The sequence below is a fragment of the Alosa sapidissima genome, chromosome 19, assembly GCF_018492685.1.
Source record: "Alosa sapidissima isolate fAloSap1 chromosome 19, fAloSap1.pri, whole genome shotgun sequence".
In the NCBI taxonomy this organism is placed as follows: Eukaryota; Metazoa; Chordata; class Actinopteri; order Clupeiformes; family Clupeidae; genus Alosa; species Alosa sapidissima.
Genome location: NC_055975.1, coordinates 3580008 through 3600777, shown reverse-complemented (window position 1 = coordinate 3600777; position 20770 = coordinate 3580008). Strand labels below are relative to the sequence as shown.

The 20770-nt window shown below is 44.2% G+C and overlaps 1 protein-coding gene across 1 annotated transcript; it reads right to left on the bottom strand.

Annotated features, from left to right (window-relative positions):
* Window positions 1-457: 457 nt before the first annotated feature.
* Window positions 458-5942, bottom strand: LOC121693779 (protein delta homolog 1). The gene is made up of 5 exons (XM_042073453.1): window positions 5287-5942; window positions 4851-4914; window positions 4343-4473; window positions 3703-3844; window positions 458-2061 (listed from the first exon to the last, which is right to left on the bottom strand). The coding sequence occupies exons 1-5, from the start codon at window positions 5438-5440 to the stop codon at window positions 1239-1241; spliced, it is 1314 nt and encodes a 437-aa protein (XP_041929387.1). The 5' UTR covers window positions 5441-5942; the 3' UTR covers window positions 458-1238.
* Window positions 5943-20770: the final 14828 nt, after the last annotated feature.

Below are 20770 nucleotides of genomic sequence, written 5' to 3'. Positions count from 1 at the left end.
ACTAGACTCAAGTGATCCCGACACGGTGTGTTGTATAGTAGTCCTGTGCCAGGGCCTTGCACTGGGCACTGTGCTCTGCTTCAGCTGTGGCACACACTGCAAAACTGGTAACCATCCTGAAAACAAGCAGGATTTGCCAGTGCGTTGAGTAAATTTGTAAAAAAATGTGCAGTGCATAAAGCGTCTGACCAGAAATGTTTTGAGGCTCCCTGTCAAGTGAGGTTACTGGCAAAGGAGCAGTAAGGACATGTACTGTACAACAACAAGCAGGCTTCACAATGCCCTGCTCTGCAATCCGTTTCAGTTCAACAATCCACACAGATGGTGGCTGACCGAAGTGGAACAAGCTCAGGCCTGTGCCAGACTTAGTACATATCAATGTTAAGTCAAGATTCTGGATAAGTGCCAGACTCACCTGTTTGTTCTCAAACAGCAGAAAAGAGCCAGTGTGTCATGGTGGTGTTATCATCACAATTTTAATATGACATACATTTGTCTCTACATATAGGCATTACAAATGCGTGTCTTTGACATACACCAACTGACCAGTCTACCTACAAATCCATCAAAATCTAATGTTTTAATATTTCAAATGTTTGGAATTATTCTCCAGCATCAGTTGTATTTCGGAGATCTGTAGAAAAGAAGGGGGAAATAGTCTAACACAACTTCACAGAAACTGTTCACTTCTTTTGGGATTTTAATTACAATAATTTAAAATGCTGTATAGCAGCGAAGCTCTTGTACAAGACTAATACAATACAAAGGTCAAACAAAGATGGTGTTAAATAAATCAAATGAAAATGGGCAGCCAACTTCATATGTTCTTGATAATTATGTAACTTTGCAGTTAATATTGTGTGCATATTTACAGTTAAATATAGTCCATTATACACATTTATATCTCTCTTTTGGCACAAAGTGTTAGCTGATTACATTCAAGTGTCATGGTCACTGTTGAGACTCCTGCCCTTTTTGAGTTTAAATGTCCATAAATGTCATGATAAAAGCCACAGGCTTTCAAGAAGTAGTCCTTCACCTCCTGATCCAACTACATAGCCTATGTGACTGAACAGTGCGGGGCATCTGGCAACTGTCCCCCTTCAACTGACCCCCTTCACACACACACGCACACACACACACACACACACACACACACACACACGCACACACACACACACACACACACATCTCCCTCCCTCTCTCCACACACTACTTGCCACGCTCACATCCCAGGCTCAAATCGATGTGTAATGCTTGCCGTAGTTTGTCAGCTTGATTTTCTCGGGCAGGATGATGTTGACCGAGTGCTCTTCTCCAAAACTGCCTCCTCCCCCCCCTCCGCTGGTCCTCAGCAGGTGTTCTCTCTGCTGTCTGACCAGCTGGCTGTATTTGGCGTTGGCCATCCAGGCCTCGCAGCGGCTGAAGAAGACGATGGCGGTGGTGCCCAGCACCACCAGGCACGTGAGCAGGCCCAGCACGGCGAAGCAGACCAGCTGGCTGCGGGTGACCATCGCGGCGCCCGGCGCGTGCACCGTCTCCTTCAGCGTGATCTTGAGCAGCTCGCGCTCGGCCGGACGCAGCAGCTTGTGGAAGGCGTGCGCCGGGAGGCTGTAGTGCTGCGGAGACAGGCCGTCGCTGTTGCCGTGGGGCTCCGGGTGCCGGGGTTTGGGCCTGGGTTTGGGTCGGTGGGCCTGCACGGAGCAGAGCGGGCCGGCGAAGGCTGGCGGGCACAGGCAGCGGAAGCCGCTGGCACTGGTGGCGTTGAGGCAGGAGCCGCCGTTGAGGCAAGGGCTGCTGGAGCAGGGGGAGGAGAGGAGGTCGTCGTGGTCAGCCGTGCTGCTGTTTAGGCACCTGGGGCCTCCGTAACCAGGCGGGCAGGTGCAGGTGTGCCTGGGGCCGTATTCGGTGCAGATACCACCGTTGGCACAAGGGTTTGGATGGCATAGGGCAGTCTTGGTCTCACAGAGGTGCCCAGTGAAGCCAGGGGGACAGACGCAGGTGGCCTGCAGAGCGAAGCCCTGCGCGTTGTGACAGGTACCACCATTTTGGCAAACAGTACTGCAAAATAAAAAAAAACATCTTTAGCATACTGATCCTGTAAGGTCAACTCAGGTCCTATTTGTTCTTGTTCCTATATCTCCTGGGGCCCTAATGTAAATGCGGGGCAAAGGGTGAAGTCTAAAGTCTAAATATAGTTAATTTAATTGCTATGCAGAGTCTATTTGCATATTTAATACCATGAGCAAGATCCCAAGCACAAACACTGGTGGGTGAGCTGAATGCTCTCATATGCCACATGAGAAGTTTAATTCAGACACGAGACAATTTGCTCATTGACGGACTTCGCATTTTATCCGGCATTTAAATTAGGGCTCCAGGTGCCTCCATTTTGGCAAACAGTACTACAAAAGAAAAAAAAGATGGTTTTAACTTACTTACTGATCTTGTAAGGTCAGTTTACCTTGCTGAAAAATATTATTTAAAGGCAGTTCCTGTATCTCCTGTAGTTCTCAAGGTCTCAAGTTAGCAAGGTGTAAACAACAGCAGGGTTGCGAAGAATGAAATTCTTATAGACTGGTACAGTAGAGTGGCTATAATACCTATAGTATGAGCCACATTTGCATAAGGAGTCAGCTAAATAAGATATATTTAGATCAAGACAAGAGCCAGTTAAAAGTAAAGACAGTATTTCAGTTTTCTACAGACCTTGTTCAAGAACTCAATGGCAGAATTTCTTATTTTGTGTAAATGTTAGGCTGATAAATCCAGATACAGCTTATATTTAACATGCAGCATAGCCTTCAAGAATTGCATCCAGCAAATATTAGGATATTGCTCAACACCCACACCACATGGTTGCTCTGGCCAAATGGTGTAAGGGCACAGCAAACAGACTGTGCCAACACTGGAGAGCTAATGTAAATGTAATTGAATTTAAACACAGATTTGGACCCGTTTCCACCATCATTTTGTCTTGAAGCCGTTTCAATTCATCCGGTACATTTCTCCAGTCATTAAGGCAAGCATAGGTCTACAACAATCTGTACATGACAAAATCCTTTGCCAAAGAGCAATCTTTGACAATCATTTATCAATATTCAGAACAATTATATTCAATTGCTTTACTTTTAATACCTTACGATAAACAATATTTGGTTGCTTTACACTTGCTTTACAATTATTTTATGCTTAAATACCTTAATAAACAGATGCAATAATGAATGCTTTGCTAGAGCTTCCATTGATTACATTCTTTGTTTAATTTCTTTTTGTAGAAAACATGCAGTCAATTATGGGCTGGAAATAAAATCCCTAAATCACACCTAAATCCACAAAAGAGTGGAAAATGAGGAACACTGTAAATGTGCCGCATGGTTGAATCAGTTAAACAAGACACTGGCCAGTATTGGAGCCGGATTACCAATTCTTCATATCAAAATTTAATTCACACGGGCCTCCTTTATCCCAGGTGCCTCGCTGTTCCTTAAGAAGTCATGACTCAGAGGCTGAAATGGCCATGCCATTTAATTAAAATCAGATTAGGATAGTCTGGGCTACATATACTCCCAGGGTAGTGATGTGATGAGATCTGAGGATGCCGTGGGTTTAAAGGGGGTGTCCCAGGTGACTCCTGCTGAGGGTCTACAGCAGGGAGCCGTCTGAAAGACAGCAGATGTGGGGGCAGCGGACAGTCATTACCCATTCCGTTGGCACTCTCCTTTCCTCAAGTGGCAGCGCTCCCCGATGTATCCCGGGGGGCAGACGCATAGGTATCTTCCCTCGCCCGTCTCGATGCAGGTCGAGTTGCCAGAACAGGGTTTACTGGAGCAGGGGTTTGTGTCTGAGAAGAAAATACAGTAAGTGCTAGTTCAGTGAGGGAAATTAATAATGTTTCACAACCTCAGTGCAGCTTCTAGATTTATATCAGTCGTCTTTGTGCTTCTAACACATAAAACAAAAAGACACATTATCTCTCTGTCTGTCTGTCTCTTTCTCTCTCTCTCTCTCCTTCTCTCAGGTGTTGTATCTCTTTCCCATCAGCATCATACATAAACACAGCCAGTGTGTGTGCGTCAGAGGGAGTGTATGTGAGGTAAAGTGGGAGAACGAGAAAGGGAAAAAAAAGAATCTCATTAGTTTGTGCGAGATCTCCCAGATAAAGGGGCAACAAAAGCCTGGTATTGAGCGCAGGAGATGGCAGCAGCAGCTTGATTTCTATCCTTACACGCCACCCCGGAAAGGGCTATCGGCAAGGAGAGAGTATGCAAAGTGAGCCATGCGACCAATCCTCTGGGGCAAACTGAGATGTTTTCAATGAGACTCGGTGCGGGCTGCTCACCTTCATCACACTGGCTTCCTATCCATCCATCCTCACACACGCACTGCCAGGGCTTGTCGCACGTCCCGTGAACACAGCCGGGGAAAGGCACACACTGGTCGCACGTCGTGCCCTGCCAGCCTGGTTTGCACCTAAAACATGTGAAAATGATGCTGGTGTGTCGTGTATATTACTTCGAAAGAGCTGCTTTTGCATGCCATTCATTTTTTTGTTCTTCCACCCTGAGGCCCTTATTCAAAATATTCAAAATTGGACCTCATTAAGTAATCTCTGGATAGCTTTCCTGATAATAGTCCAAGATGAATTGGCAGGTGTAATGGTGTTAAATCTGCTGCACTTTAGGTCAGAAAGCAATTGTTACCATGGCCACACTGTAATGGGTACCTTCCCTGAGGTAGTCACAGTAAAGGGTGCCAGATCTCCAGTGTCATTTGGGACCACACAAACACAATGAGAGACCATTAAAAAGATACAGTATATGTGTCAGAAACCACAAAGAGCTACATACCTGCATGTACCATTCTCTTCACACACCCCATTATCCTTGTTACAGCCAGCAGTGCATTCCAAACCTATTTCAGGACACAGCAGTGCAACATGGAAAGAAAGGGGCAGTCATCCTTCAAACAATGTATTAGGCTGCATACTGAATCAGTCTTAGCCTTTTCCTGCACCTTCACATAAATAATTGGTAAAAAAGAATTAACAGTTAGGCTATGGTTCATGTATAGTTTAACAACAATAACAACAACAATAATAATAATAATGATAATAATAATTATAATAGGCTAATAGTGACAACAATAACAGCAACAATAGTAACAACAACAACAATAATAATAATAATAATAATAATAATAATAGGCCTACTACTAATAATAATATAAAAAATAACAACAAACAACAAAATATATAAATTGAACGGGATGTTTTTTTTTCTTTACCGTTGCCGATATCAGCAGTTGTGAGGCAAAACAAAAAGATCGTTAAGAAATGAAATCCACATGCGTTCATCTTTGGGTGTGTGATGTATCCAGTTTTCCTTGAAACATAAGCATGTGTGCGCTGGGAACGACAGGTAGCGGAGCTCCAAGGCATTGTGTTTCTTTTCTGAGATACCCTCACTACACAGAGGTTGTCCGGTGGTGAATCATAAGTAGGTCCGTCTTGTGAAAGTTAACGCAATTCGCCACAATGAACGTTTTGAATAAATGCAAGTTCACGATAGCTAAGAAAATCAAAACAGCTCCGTTAGGGTGAAGACACAACACAAAGGGACCATTGTCTGAAAACCAGTGACTGGAAATACAGTTAGTCTACACAAATTAGTCCTCTTGAGTCATTCGCTAATAAGTCAAAATCCAATTACTCTCTCTGATATTGTGGGGTGGGAGGAGAAAGTACATAGACTAAGTGTCTTCTTTGTCCCAGCTTCCTTTGAAAAAATCATATTTTTTCCGCTTCGGGGTGATGCCAATTCCAAGGTAGTCGACTCAGGGACAATCCTGAAGAAAGAGTGTATTCAGACGGTGGAGAGGGTCCACTTTATGCTCCGCCCACATTAATCCACGGAGGAGCTGTCCAGCACCCCAACCTCCTGAACGAGCAAACAAAGTTGCCTTAAATCACAGGGAAAGGGAAAAAGGGACTTACGATCATTCCGACAGCGAGACTGTGAGAGTGTGACGTATTACCAACAATCATATAACCTATCAAAATCTATCCTACAAAAAGCCCTTCAAGTCAAGAGCAACACTCCTTAAAAAAGCTCACGTCATCAATGTATTAATTAGCTGAAGGCTGTTGTGACTAAGATGCAATCATTCTGTTGTAATCCTATGTCCTTCAAATATTCCATTCATGATAATTTTAACATAGGCCTACTTATACACTCACACTTACTACATAGGCTACTTAAACATTTCAGTGTATGCAATCTTGTTGTTGTGCATAGTGTTTTTTTCTTTATGTGGTGTAAGTCATGTGCCCTAGGCCTTATTACGCATGGAAGTCCTTCATTGACTCGTGTTCACTCTGTAACACCTCAGCAGTCAACCGAGAGCAGCGAAACCCCATCAAGAGAAATGATTTCGAGCCCTAGTGTTGTGCTACGGGTTCTGGGTTTGTCCCCACTGCCCACGATGACCTACATACAACCACAGCTGGCGAGAAATGTGTTTTCCCTTTGCAACAATATTGGCATTTTTTAAGGTTGTAACTGAATCTTTGATCTGTTAAAATATTTTTGGCATTATTATCTTTCACACCAATAAAGGCAGATGTTTCTGGCCTAAAAACAATGAAATAATGTGATTTAACTCTAGCAGAAGTGCAAGGACAATAGGCATTATAGGACTATAAACACTATCTAAATCTTGTTATGAGATGTTAGGTTAACCTTACTGTCTTACAAGGAATGTGGATAATGTATCGATTTGCTGTCTTCTGATCTCACTTGAGACGACTTTTATCCTGCCTCCCAAAGAGTTCTCCCTGACCTAAAAGCATTACTGAACAAAGGCTTGTCTCTTGTCTTTGATTGATGGCTTAAAACCTGAAAGCAAAGCTGGTACCACATAGCAAAAGCAATTTGAGGTGCTCATGGCTCAAGGTTAAACGGTGCCCTTGCCAGCCTCAATGACTGTGGTGTGATTATGATTCAGTGGGGAGAAACAGCATTGATGAGACCTGTGGATATTAAACTGAGATTTTAATTTATGTACCTGGTAAATGGCTCAGTGCCACATATTGGTGACCAGTGCCTATCTGCCCAGGAAGAGAACAGAATGTGGCTATGGCTATTCATGACTTAGCCTAGGCTTGCTTATTCTGTAGAAAAGACAAAAGTGGACCTGGTTGCCTAACTGCAACATGGGATGTATTCAGGTCACATTCTGAAGCCACAAAGCTGTTTGAAATGAGGTACTCTTCACATGGCTGCCTTAAATAGCTTTGCTGTGTGTGTGTGTGTGTGTGTGCGTGTGTGTGTGTGACTGAATGATAAGACCTGGGGGTTTGTAGAGTTACCGGTGTGAACAGATTTTACATGTATTAAACATGTTATATTACACAATGTACTCTAATATGGAATACATGTACATGATACAGATGCGTATACGATAAAGGTAAATGTTATCCCCACTACTAACACATACCATCCAGACGGTTATGCATCTGATTAGACTAGATGTTGTTTTTGGTGTGTGTGTGTGTGTGTGTGTGTGTGTGTGTGTGTGTGTGTGTGTGTGTGTGTGTGTGTTTTCCATGGACAGCTGCACTTCACGCATCATTTAGTACTCCATCATATTAGTCCTGGACACATTTACAAAATGAGGCATGCTCTGATGCAAGACGCACCCACACAAACACCTTACACAGCTCCGTGGCTTACAGGGGCTTACACAAGGCTGCCTGAAGGAAATCTATTGAAAATAGATAGATTTCAAATCAATAGAACAGACCTACTAAAAGACGAAAAGCTGTGCACCACTGTACTGCCATTTCAGTAGTATCACTGAACATGAAGGCAAATGTTCCCATTTGAAACAGTGTGGAGTTTTATTTTTTAGACATCTGAGAAAGTAGATGACAAGATGACACAGACACAGAAATTTAGAATTTAGTGGGATGTCCAGTTCACATTGGGAGTGTTTTCGTTATCAAACGTCGGGCGGATGGCGCAACAAGGCGTCCCTAGGTTTTTTAAATCAGTCATGGATGTGTTTTCGGCGTAACGTCATTTAAACCAAATGAGAATAACATTTGTCATTTCCTTTAACAACGAGCAGTGCAATTTTAAACAGCGCATCGTTATTTGATAGTCAGCGACGCTTTTGAAGGAATCTGCTTGCATGCGAGACTGTATGGAACAGGTATTCCACTAAACCATGCTTTACTAAAACCTAGCAGAGTATTGCCTACACGCATCTACACTCGTATATTATTTGAACTCATTGGCAAAGTGAAACTAACTTCACCGCAGTGTCATTCAACAACAAAAAAGTTATACGCAGTTAATTACTTTCACTATTGACTGACCATGGGGTTAGCATCAAAAAAGTAGCCTGGTAAAAGCAACACTTACCCCAATAATGTTCGAATGACTGAATAAAAAACGTTTATCCTGCAGAGTTGCTGCTTACAGTACATCTGGTGACAGTGCGTCTTCAGCTGTGCTTCATATTTGCCTCTCGCCTCATCACTTTTATTCGTCATTACCCATGTGCAAATGATGGTGAACTCATTGTGAGATGTATTCCGCAATATCTTTAGATGAAAATAGGGCCCTATACGTGCTTATACACCTCACAGCACAGATTACTTAGCACTGAATATTAGATTTGTTCATAATGAGCAGATCGATGTTACGCAGTCAAATCTATGGTTATGGTTATAGGATTTGGCAGACGCTTTTGTCCAAAGCGACATACAAATACAAAAATCTGAATGATTAATTTCTTCAGTCGTTGGAGGCACAGTTTTTTTTTTACAACCTTCCTTTAAAATGAATATGTGGCAGTCAGTCGCTTTGATTAAAAAAACATTCTGCAAAATGAGATGACTGCCCTGGGGTGATTGCCACTATGACAAACTAGAAAGGAAGGTTGTTTGTCAGGACACATTTCCTGACTGAGTCTAGATCTAAGTTTTTTGTTTTTCCTTCAGAAAATATTCAGCAAAAAAAAAAAACCTGCAATATGAGAGTGCAGGCCTTTTTGTCTTTCATTTCATTGAGGAGCTATTAATTGCCTTCTAGACTAATGACCAAACTATTGTAAGTGAGCCACAAGGTCTGAAAATTAGAAGTTATTAAGGCAACATGATGCAATAGATTTGGAAATGTTCTCACCTTTTGACTGCTGTTGTTGACTTGGATGTTCTTGCTCATCTAATTTCAAATAAACTTACGGCACCTAGTATTCCTAGACAGTCTCTCATCCAAGTACTAACCAGGCCCGGCACTGTTTAGCTTCTCAGTTTAGATGTGCCTTACTGTAAGTGATGGCAGGCTGACTAAGTCTACTTCATTAATTACATGAAACCACAAAGGACATACAGTAACAGTACAAATCACAACTAACTAGGCAGATGTATTCTAATAGCCTACTTTATGCTACATTATATTTCCATTCCATTGGTGCTAATGTAATTACTGTGGTAAGGTTCAGGACTACTTGTAATTCAATATTTTTACATTTTTATGTTGGTCTTTTCACATAGTAACGAATCTGTAAAGTTCTACCAGAAAGACAGAATAGAATCAGTTAACAATTTAATAAGTAAAGGAACAGCTTGGATACAAGCATGATAGAGTCCTGAATAGGTAACAGTCTTTGGCGTAGGCCCCGTCTCGGATCCGTCCAGCGATGAGAGGATCTCGTCTCCTGCCGATGGATGAAGGCAGGGGCGGGGAGCCTACCCCCCACGACAAGACTGGGACCAACTGGTGGCGGTGGCTGAAGGAAGATGTGGTAGGCAGACCGTGCCCGATGGACGTGGACTGCTGGCAGGGGTGGCTGGAGGGGAGGTGGAGGGGACGTCAAAGTCAGCGTACTGAGAAGCAGAGTTAGGTGGAACATATTTAAGGAGCCCACTGAATTCCTATAGGCTAGCGCTGATTGAATGAGTGAATGATCAGATTGCGGGGCTTTCCCGAAAGTAGGCAGTTAAGATTGGCTCCGTGTAAACATGGGAGGAGTAAGGCTACACTATGAGTCTTCCTAGTAGAACTTTCGCTGAAGCTATCATTTCTACCAGAAAGACTCAGTAGACAGAATAGAATCAGTTAACAATTTAATGAGTAAAGGAACAGCTTGGATACAAGCATGATAGAGTCCTGAATAGGTAACAGTCTTTGGCGTAGGCCCCGTCTCGGATGCGTCCAGCGATGAGCGGATCTCGTCTCCTGCCGATGGATGAAGGCAGGGGCGGGGAGCCTACCCCCAAAAGGATGAGTGATGCCCGCCAGGGCAGTGACTCAGTAATCTGGTTCTGAGAGGAGCAGAGACATTAGTATACATACAAGATGAATTAAACAGCATGACTGGGCCGGGGTGAAGACGTTGTGCCAGGACGCCAACAGAATTTTAAAGTAGCTAGGTGTTAACCATAAACCTAGGGTTGTAGTGGGGCCCGCAGCATGCTTTCGCTTTAGTGGGATTTAGAAGCTTGACGAGCTGGGCAACCAGCGTCTAGGGCAACCTAGACCAATGCGGCGGCCGGGCAACCGGCGTCCAGGGCAACCTGGACCATAAGCACTTCACGATCTGGGCGCCCAGTGACTAGCAAGCTAGTACATCGTGACGAGCCAGGCCACCGGCATCCAGAGCAACCTGGACTTTAGTGCTTAAGCGAGCTGGGCAACCAGCGTCTAGGGCAACCTAGACCACGAGACGTGCCGGGCTACCGGCGTCCAAGGCAACCTGGACCATTAGCTGGGCAACCAGCGTCTAGGGCAACCTAGACCAACGTGACGGCCGGGCGACCGGCATCCAGGGCAACCTGGACCGAACTGGGCAACCAGCGTCTAGGGCAACCTAGACGAGCGTCACGAGCCGGGCAACCGGCGTACGACGCGACCTGAACCATGAGCTGGTCAACCAGCGTCTAGGGCAACCTAGACCGATGTGATGGGCGGGCGACCGGCATCCAGGGCAACCTGGACCAAACTGGGCAACCAGTGTCTAGGGCAACCTAGACATGCATCACGAGCCGGGCGACCGGCAAGAAGTGACCTGAACCATAAGCGTCGAACGAGCTGGGCAACCAGTGAAAAGGGCAACATACCCATGGCTGAGACTAAATCACCACAAGCTACCGGCATGCTGGGCCCCAATATGTTTCAGCGATTAGTGCAAGGCGAATGCCAGAATTTAACCACCGCCACCAGGATTTGTGAAGGTAAAAGAGGTACCCGAGTTAACATGGGAGAGCAACTTCTGAGCATCGAAAATGTCAAGAGGAGTTAGTTTGATGCATCCTGATGGATGACGTGGATAGCCCTTTTTGGCCGGCAGTCTTGGCTGCGCCGATGCGGAATGAGTGAGAAGTGAACCTCTTTGAAGAGAGGTTACATTTAAGCAGCACGTTAGCTAGATGGCTGCTGAAAATCAGGTGTGAGCCGTAGTTTAAGGTAGTGAACGGGGACCAGGGAAGCAAAACATGGTTAGGGTTAAAAGGTTAAACATGATGTACTCTGGATCAATGCAGGGGAATAGAGCCTGTGGTTGCAGATGCTTGGGACCGGAGCAATGAGTTAGTTGATATGGGTGCTTGAGTTTATTCGCATCAAAGTCATGTGGTTTAATATTTAGGATAGATAAGCATTATGACTAGTTTTGTAGAAGACTAGTGCTTGTGAAGCCAGATGTGTGTTCTGGTTCGATAGCTCACCTGCAGCGGCTAGAGTGAGATGAATGCATTGAGCTGCAGACCCAAGGCCAAGATGGATGTGTGTGAGCTACACCTTAGCACCTGCTCTTGGAAAGCCCCCCAAAATAAGATGAGCAGCATCAGTAATGTAGACAAAGGACTTCAGGACAATTCATGCCTGTATGTGACAGGAGGAAGAAACATATGTAACTGAAATGACAAGACAACGAACAGATGAGTGCTGGGGTACCACCATGGTGCTTATGCAACTCAGAGTGCAGAGGAGTTCTGAGATTGACCTGAGAATGAGCTCGCTATACCAGCTGCACCACTGTGGCAGGATAGTACAGTTTAGAACTGGCTGCTGGAGAGACAATGAGTAAAGGAAGCAATGAGGAGAGAATAAGCAATACATATCGCCCAACTGGATGCAGAAATTATATTAGTCATGCGCCAAGCACTGGCCCCTGAGTGAGTGGAGGGGTGTGCATTCACGTGACGTTCCATGTGGCCAGGACATTTTTAATCAAAGTGACTGACAATGTACCCTGGGAATCCAGAGTTCTCACTGAAGCGTTTGCTCAGGGAGAGACTCGAGTCTGGCAAGGAGTATGATGCATGTAACTTTTACCCCTTGCATCGCGGGGAACCAATATCTGTGTAGCTGATATAGTGGGCCAGAGGCGATCTAAACAGATGACAGACGTAGGGTCATCCAATTGCGTCGAAGTCCGGAATCAGGCAGTTAACATTGACCGTATAGCGGTATCCTGAACCATGAGCTGGGCAACCATCGTCCAGGGCAACCTAGACAGACATGACGGCCGGGCAACCGGCATCCAGGGCCACCTGGACCAAACTGGGCAACCAGCGTCTAGGGCAACCTAGACGAGCTTCATGAGCCAGGCAACCGGCGTCCAAGCAACCTGGACAGTGAGCTGGGCAACCAGCATCTAGGGCAAGCTAGACCAACGTGACGGCAAACAGGTTAAAGCTAAAACAATTCTCCCACAATGCCAGTGCAATTAAAAACAATTTAGAAGGTAGAGCACAATAACGAAAAGTGCATCAGTGAGTGCCGGTTTTACACAGTCAAGAGTCAGTTCTAGACAGGTGATAAGTGCTGGGATTAGGAAGGCTAGTTTTAAGCCGTGCTACAAGAGGAGATATCCTCGAAAGCGCTGGCCTTCAGGAGATTTGTGAAGACGGAGGGATGACCCCCTCCAGTATGAACTGGAAACATGATCCACACGATTGCGTGATTCCGTGAACCGGCACAGCCATCCCTGTAAGAAAGTAGATGTTAGTGTGATATGTGGAACTGCTTCTCCATTGACAAACTGCATCCCCTCAACGGAAGAGGGGAGGCATGATGCACCTGCAGGGGTTAGCAAATTAAAGATTGGGAGGAGAATGTAAAAGGAACTTGCACGTCCTCCCTGGCACGATCACTTCGGGTGAGCATATCTGCCAAAACAAAACAGCCAAGGCAAAATAGGAGAATGGAAATTAGAGTACACATTATGCAGAGGATCCTGCTAAAACGGCAATTCGAGTCAGCAATCATGTGACTGATGGCGTGACTAGATGGGCTGAAATCACACAGACACGCAGAGACCCGATGTGTCTAAAGAGAGTGCATGAAGGGCGCGGCGTTGGCCTGAAGGAGACTTGAGTCTGCCAGTGATGGACCGCTCCGTTTGACCTGCGAGATGGAAGGAGTGGTTAGACAGGCGACATGTAGCATCGTCATCGGTAAAACAACCAGCCAACGGCTACGTTGGTAGTCGTGATCAACGAACTTCCAGCATAGGCCACCACTTAAACCACAACTAGCGAAATGTAAAATTGCCGACATAATCATGAACAGCCGGTAACCATTAACACCAATATATGGAGTGCTGAAGCGACCCACTGGTGGGCAGTGAGCAAAGTGAGGCCTGCCATAGAATTCCTAGGAACCCAATACACGATATGGAATCAGAAAATACATTTTAAACATACAAAAGACGCTAGAAGGATATGTTACATACACAAATGACACAGCTTCTTAATTAAAAGCTCAACCATGTGGGCATGAGCCCACACTGTGGTGTCCGCTCATGAACACTGACATAATACGGGCATTGAAAAGAAAACACCTATTATTGCCTAGATAATAGCTTGTGTGACATACTGGCAATTGATGACCATGGGCCGGCGTGCCGTCATTTTGGTTCGAGCTTTGGTGTAAGACCCCCCAAAATTGAGAACCCAGATAGCCGAGAACGTCGGGGACGTCACGGCATACCTGGGACATGACAGATCAGCGGTAGCTGAGAGTAGTTTGAGCAACGGCAAGTGCATGCAGAGAATCACCCGAGGAAGGCCGTGTAGACTTCCTACCAGAAGGTATGGGACGCAATCCCAGATGATTAAAGGAACGCAACGATGAACTGGCTTCCCGCAGCCATGCACAAGGAGTGATACCTGAACCGAAGGTCCAGCAGACGAGTAGCCTAGCCTAAAGCCTATGCAGCCCAACGAGCAGCGAGGCAAATTAAGAGGCTACACAAAAAGACAACTGGTTTGACGACGCTCAACCAAGGTAGACATCAAGATAACCACAGTGAGTGTAGAACATCAATTAAACAGGTCTTAATACAGGGTTGGGTTCAACGGCAGCGTGGTGCAGGCCAGCAATTTACAGCACAAATCGCAAGGATTATAATATCAGCAGGAATTATGTAAGGAGGCTTAAGTGAAAGTTAAACCGTGTCAGACAAGTCAGTTTGTTTGCTGCCCGTCGAATACCGTTGGCAAGCAGGTTGCATGACTGTGGGTAGAGTGTAGCCCAGCTCGAGGAGCTTGGGAAGAGAGAGCACGATAACCTTACCAACCAGACACTGAAGCTTGAGAAATTGTTGCCGAAAACGACATGGGCCTGGAACAGAGTTGCGCGAGGACGGCGACCCGGCAGTAGGTTATCGTGAATTGAAGGCTGCAACAGCGTGAGCGTGACTGGCTCCGATATGCAGAGATTAGCGATGAAGCGACATGCAGTGGCCCTGACTGAAGGACGCACAGGTCTGAACAGCGCAGCAAACGAGCGCGGTAGGATTGTAACAAGTAACGCCACTGAGGGCAGAAGGGGCGAATGTAAAAATGCAGAGAGCCCAGGTCCACGCGGAAGCCTGAGCTAGGACGTCAAAGTCAGCGTACTGAGAAGCAGAAGCAGTGTTAGGTGGTACATATTTAAAGAGCCCACTGAATTCCTACAGGCTAGCGCTGATTGAATGAGTGAATGATCAGATTGCGGGGCTTTCCCGAAAGTAGGCAGTTAAGATTGGCTCCGTGTAAGCATGGGAGGAGTAAGGCTACACTACGAGTCTTCCTAGTAGAACTTTCGCTGAAGCTATCATTTCTCCCACCACAGCAAATTTGAGAGTTTCTGTCAAGCAAAATAAGTCCCAGCATATTATGTGATTTATAAAGGAGATTTAGTCAGCCTTTCTTTGCTGAGTCTTTGCATACCTGAGTATGCCTAATCTTTATAGTCTCTGCATCATCTTAAAATTTATTTTCGTTGTAAAGGACAGGTAAACACACCTGCAGTTACTGATAGCCAACCAGGCAGCACTATGTAATTCTGTGGTTCAGGTTGGACCACTCAGTGAAAATAGAAGAAAAGCTCTCACAGTGTGACATCAAGTATATCGCCAAAAGCCTTCAGCATAATAGGATAGCAAGCTGTGCTGCCAGGCCAGCGATGCTGTTGTTGGTGATTACAAGGTTCTGCATGCCTTTTATGTAGTTCGCTAGTTTTAGATCAAAGTTCTTAACAGCTGCTCTTTGGGTTTGATGTGTAACAGTGGATAGTATGCTACATGTGAAGACCAGTGAAATATTCTCTTCAGTTTACTCTAAAGTGGAGCCCACTGTTCTATTTCAAAAACTACACACACGAGTATTGGTGCATTTCGTTTCTGTACTGATATGTGGCTGAAACCAATTGTACCCTGGCACTTATTAAAATATTAGTGTGCAGTATGTAGAATGGCCACAGTTGACTCTCTTAAAAAGACTTGAATTTCCCTTGGGCCAAGCATCATGTAACAGGAAGTTCAAGAGCAAAGCATCTGCCATCTGATTTAGGACCCTTTGACTCCTACACTGGGCTAATAACTTAAGTTATTAACTGAGCTATCTCCCTTTCTTGAAATAGAGCTAAATTATGCTAATTATGCTTTTTTTCACAAAAGACTAGAAACTCACCAGGTTATCTGCAGTTTAGAAACAGGAGACAGACAGCTCTCCCAGGAAGCCTGGTGTAGTCTTGACAGAGTGCGGTAGCTTTCTTCATTTCAGCTTTACTTTCTGAGCGATGATGCTGTGACATACTGGAGTGCAGAGGAGATAAAGTCAGAGGCATAACAACTCGAGCTGCTCCGCCGGCCTCTGCTAATGTTTTTTTTTCTGCCTCTCTGCTCAAAGGTTCCCTCTGGATTTACTGAAAACAGCGAAAATTGTTTAATGTACACTTGTGTCAGCCATCGGCCAAAGGCTAACACACCTAAAGAATTTGGCTCAAACATGAGTGTGTGTGTGTGTGTTGCTATTCTACTGTATATTGCATTGTTTTGTCTGTGTTATATGTGACATGCCTGTTTCTTCATGAACCTCTAATTGGCTCGTGTGTGTGGTCTCTCTTTGTCTACGCGCACATATGCGCACGCGTATTCACGCGCACGCGCACGCGCACACACACACACACACACGCACACACACACGCACACACACACACACACACACACACACACACACACAAACAAACACACACATAACTATTCCAGGTGTACCATGTGACACTTTCCCATCACAAAACAAGCTTGAGAGCTCCCAGCATGCTCATCCACCCTACAATCAGAGCCTACTGCCTCCTCTTCCCCAAGTTGTTTTCACAGCAGGACACCAGGAACGCTGAGGAAGATTCATCATAGAGATTCATCAGAGAGTTTTTCTCAACACATGCCTCTCTACGTGAGATGACTGAGCTAATACGATCACAGGATGAAGTTCTGGGTTTTGTGTGTTGCCATTTATTTGCTACAGTATAATGCATATCCAGTCAAGTTACTTTTAAAACAACAGACGTTGAAACAAAGAGTTTTCTACTGGAGGTATATATATGCATTTTAATATATATATAGGAATGAGAGAGAGAATGAGACTAAACAGAAAAAAGTATTTAAGATGTATTTGATGCTCTAATGGCCTGTGTTCCATTTCGAAGAGGTTCCATTCACTCACACTGAGCTGTGAAGAATGAGAGCACAAACAAGTGTGGCCTTATAATCCTGTTGCATTGTACATTCAGTGTTGCACCAGCAACTCCAGTGCCTGTAGCATCTATTTATTCAAATTGACCTTGCTGTAGCAAATACTTACACCGTCAACTATAGTTGTGTATCGCTGTGTACTGTGGCCTTCAGCTGATCCAAAGAAAGGGATTCATAAAAAAGAGTTTTTGTATTCAGTTATCTTTCAATGTACTATTCTAACACATTTTCCTCGTCCTTGTTGAATAATTTTATATATTATGATAATGCTTCATTCTTCAAAGCACACCTAGGAACATCTGTTCATATTGCCACCGGTGGAAGGTATGCTTTGAGAAATGCTTTTATTTGCATCTTTCTCTCTTTATCACAACAGAATGTTCTGAAAATGTCTTCTCACAGTAAGTGTAGTCACATCCCATTCTGAGTGCTGCCGTGCTGTTTGAAATGTGATTTTAGATGTGCTCATTTAAAAGACAGAAAGGATGTGTTCTATGTGTGAAGGAAGTGCAGCCACACGTGCATTTGATTGCCTCTGTGACAAAGTCCAAAAATAACTACACAGGTCTTTGGCGTTATTGCTGATGAGTATGGGGCGCCAAATGTAATATGCCTTATTTCGTGGACAGAATGACTTTTGTGTGACGAAATACATATATTCATTACGAAACCATATTACATCGTAACGCCTTTTGTCCACGGAATGCACAAATTGGTTTGCATTGTGTCCACGAAACACTGAAGAGAGCACATCATTTCGTGGACGAAATTGACTGGTGGCCTTTTCCTTTCGTGGACATAATGCTGAATGCACTATTCACTGTCGTAGACGAAATAAACTTTTTTTTTGGTCAAAAGTAATTCTGTCTACGTAAATACGGAATGTACGCAATAGTAACTTGATAACTTACGAAATGCATTCAGTGACATATGCTTTCATTCTGTGGACGAAATGCATAATAGAATCACGTACAATACATTTCATGAGTCAGCAGTTTACGAAATTAATTATGTGTCACGATAATTTCATTACGTGGACGAAATGCATAACAGAATCACGAAATCAGTTTTGTGACCTGCTACAATACATTTCGTGAGTCAGCAGTTTACGTAATGAATTATGTGTCACGATAATTTCATTACGTGGACGAAATGCATAAGAGAATCACGAAATCAGCTTTGTGACCTGCTACAATACATTTCGTGAGTCAGCAGTTTACGTAGGCTTAATGAATTATGTGTCACGATCATTTCATTACGTGGACGAAATGCATAAGAGAATCACGAAATCAATTTTGTGACCTGCTAAAATAGCCTACATTTCGTGAGTCAGCAGTTTGCGGAATGAATTAGCCAGTGTCCATTTAGAAGTGGCACTCGCGCCTCCCGTTATTTACAGAGCTGCGTGACATGTATTGCAACTTTTCGCCATGAGGTGGCAGCTTAAGTCCGCTGTAGCATTGCCGGTAAACAGGGCAGCTGGCTGCATTCAGAGACAGTGTGATTGGCAATCCGCGGACCGGTGCCAGGCCGTGCTGGACCTAGCCGGTCCGTGAAAAGCAACATGCATAGGCTTTCTCTGAATGATCTATGGTCTATGATCTTCAAACTATGAGCCTCTTCGACGAGTAGATTGATGGTCCACTGGACCACGAATTCAGGCTAGATTAGGCCTATGCCCGGTGCTTCTGTCTGTTAATTTTGCGGCACAACTGCTGGAACCGCGGACCGAAAGAAAAATAAACTACATGTTTCCCTGATCAATACATAGGCCTCATCAAATATAGAGGCATAATATTAGCCTAGGTGGTAGTGGTAGGCTGTGCGTGCTCATTCAAAGTCTATGCGTGTCTGTGCAAGTGAAACTGACAAACTCGTGGGTAGGTTAAGCAACGATATTTAAAACAATGAATGAAGTGGATTCCTGTAATGTTCATGAATACAGTATAGCGATTGGATAGCCGAATAAATCGCGACTTGTTGTAGGCCTAACAGTAGGCCTAGCTTATATCGTCTCGCTGGAGTGCGCGCATAATAGGCCTACCAATCGCTATGCCTATTTGCCCGTCCAAATAGAGGGCTTTCCTTTGTTTCACGGAGCTCTGAATAATGGGAGGCGCGAATGAAGTGGCCACTTCTAAATGGTAAGCTACCCACTGGCTACTGTAATTCATTCCACAAACTGCTGACTCACGAAATGTAGGCTATTTTAGCAGTCACAAAACTGATTTCGCGATTCTATTATGCATTTCGTCCACGTAATGAAATTATCGCCACACATAATTCATTACGTAAACTGCTGACTCACGAAATGTATTGTAGCAGGTCACAAAGCTGATTTCGTGATGAGACAATGAGACCAAGACAAGACCGAGGGATCCAAGACCAAGACAAGACCAAGACCAAAGACGGTCGAGACTGTGACAAGACCAAGACCACGTAAAAGTGGTCTCGAGACCAAGACCGGTCTCGAGACATCCAACTCTAAACACAAAACAATACTTTTGTGGACGAAATTGAAATGGGATAGGCTACACAGAATGATGCGTGTAGGTGCATTCCGTATTTAGGTAGACAGAATTACTTTTGACCAAAAAAGAGTTTATTTCGTCTACGACAGTGAATAGTGCATTCAGCATTATGTCCACGAAAGGAAAAGGCCACCAGTCAATTTCGTCCACGAAATGATGTGCTCTCTTCAGTGTTTCGTGGACACAATGCAAACCAATTTGTGCATTCCGTGGACAAAAGGCGTTACGATGTAACATGGTTTCGTAATGAATATATGTATTTCGTCTCACAAAAGTCATTCTGTCCACGAAATAAGGCATGTTACATTTGGCGCCCCATAGATGAGATTCAAGAATGCTACAGTATCAGTGTTTTTCTTCAAATAATACAAAAATAATAGCCTACATGTTTGCAGAGGAAATATGTACAGTATAGAGCTTCAGTGTGTGGGGATGCCATAACATGCCAAGAGTACTATCAAAGTAAAGGGCACCATATAAAGAATTGTAAGGACAAATATTCTGTAGCACAGAGCAGATTGATTTCAAACATTCTCTTCACACACACGCGCACACACACACACACACACAAAACATTTCTTACAATGCAACAAAGCATCTAATGTGGCTCTCACTTAACTCAAACAAAACATCCTTCGGTTATGTGCAATGCCATTTTCTGTCTCTGTGGGTTTTTTTTTTTATTCTTTTGCAAAAAAAGAAAAAGACTAGATTGCTGTATTTCTACCCGGACACAAAACAGTCAGTGAGTGCTATGTCACTTTCTTTCTGTGCTAATTCAATTTGCTGCTGCGTACATCTATGTAGACATTTGCATATGCTTCCAACTGAATTATGGGCATGTAATTTACAGCTCATGTTAGACATCCATCAAAGGAAGTGTCTCCCATCTGTGGAAATGCATTATAGATGTTCATTTTAACCCACAGAGAAATGGATAGTGGGGAAGCTTTTTTTCTTTTTTCTTACTTTGTCTGGACACTAATATTTTGATATTAATTTGCTCTTACATTGCCTTGAACATCCACTTATCCAGCTTACATCTGGCGCTGATTTTTATTTAAAAACAACAAGCAATCAGTGCCTCCTCAGCGTGATCCTCCCTCCCTGTAACAGATGTGTTTTCTTGGGGCGCTGAGCCAGATTGTCATTCAGCCTCATGTTTCCCCAGACGAGTGGATTGCTCCTCATTGCCCTCTTCAATTTGG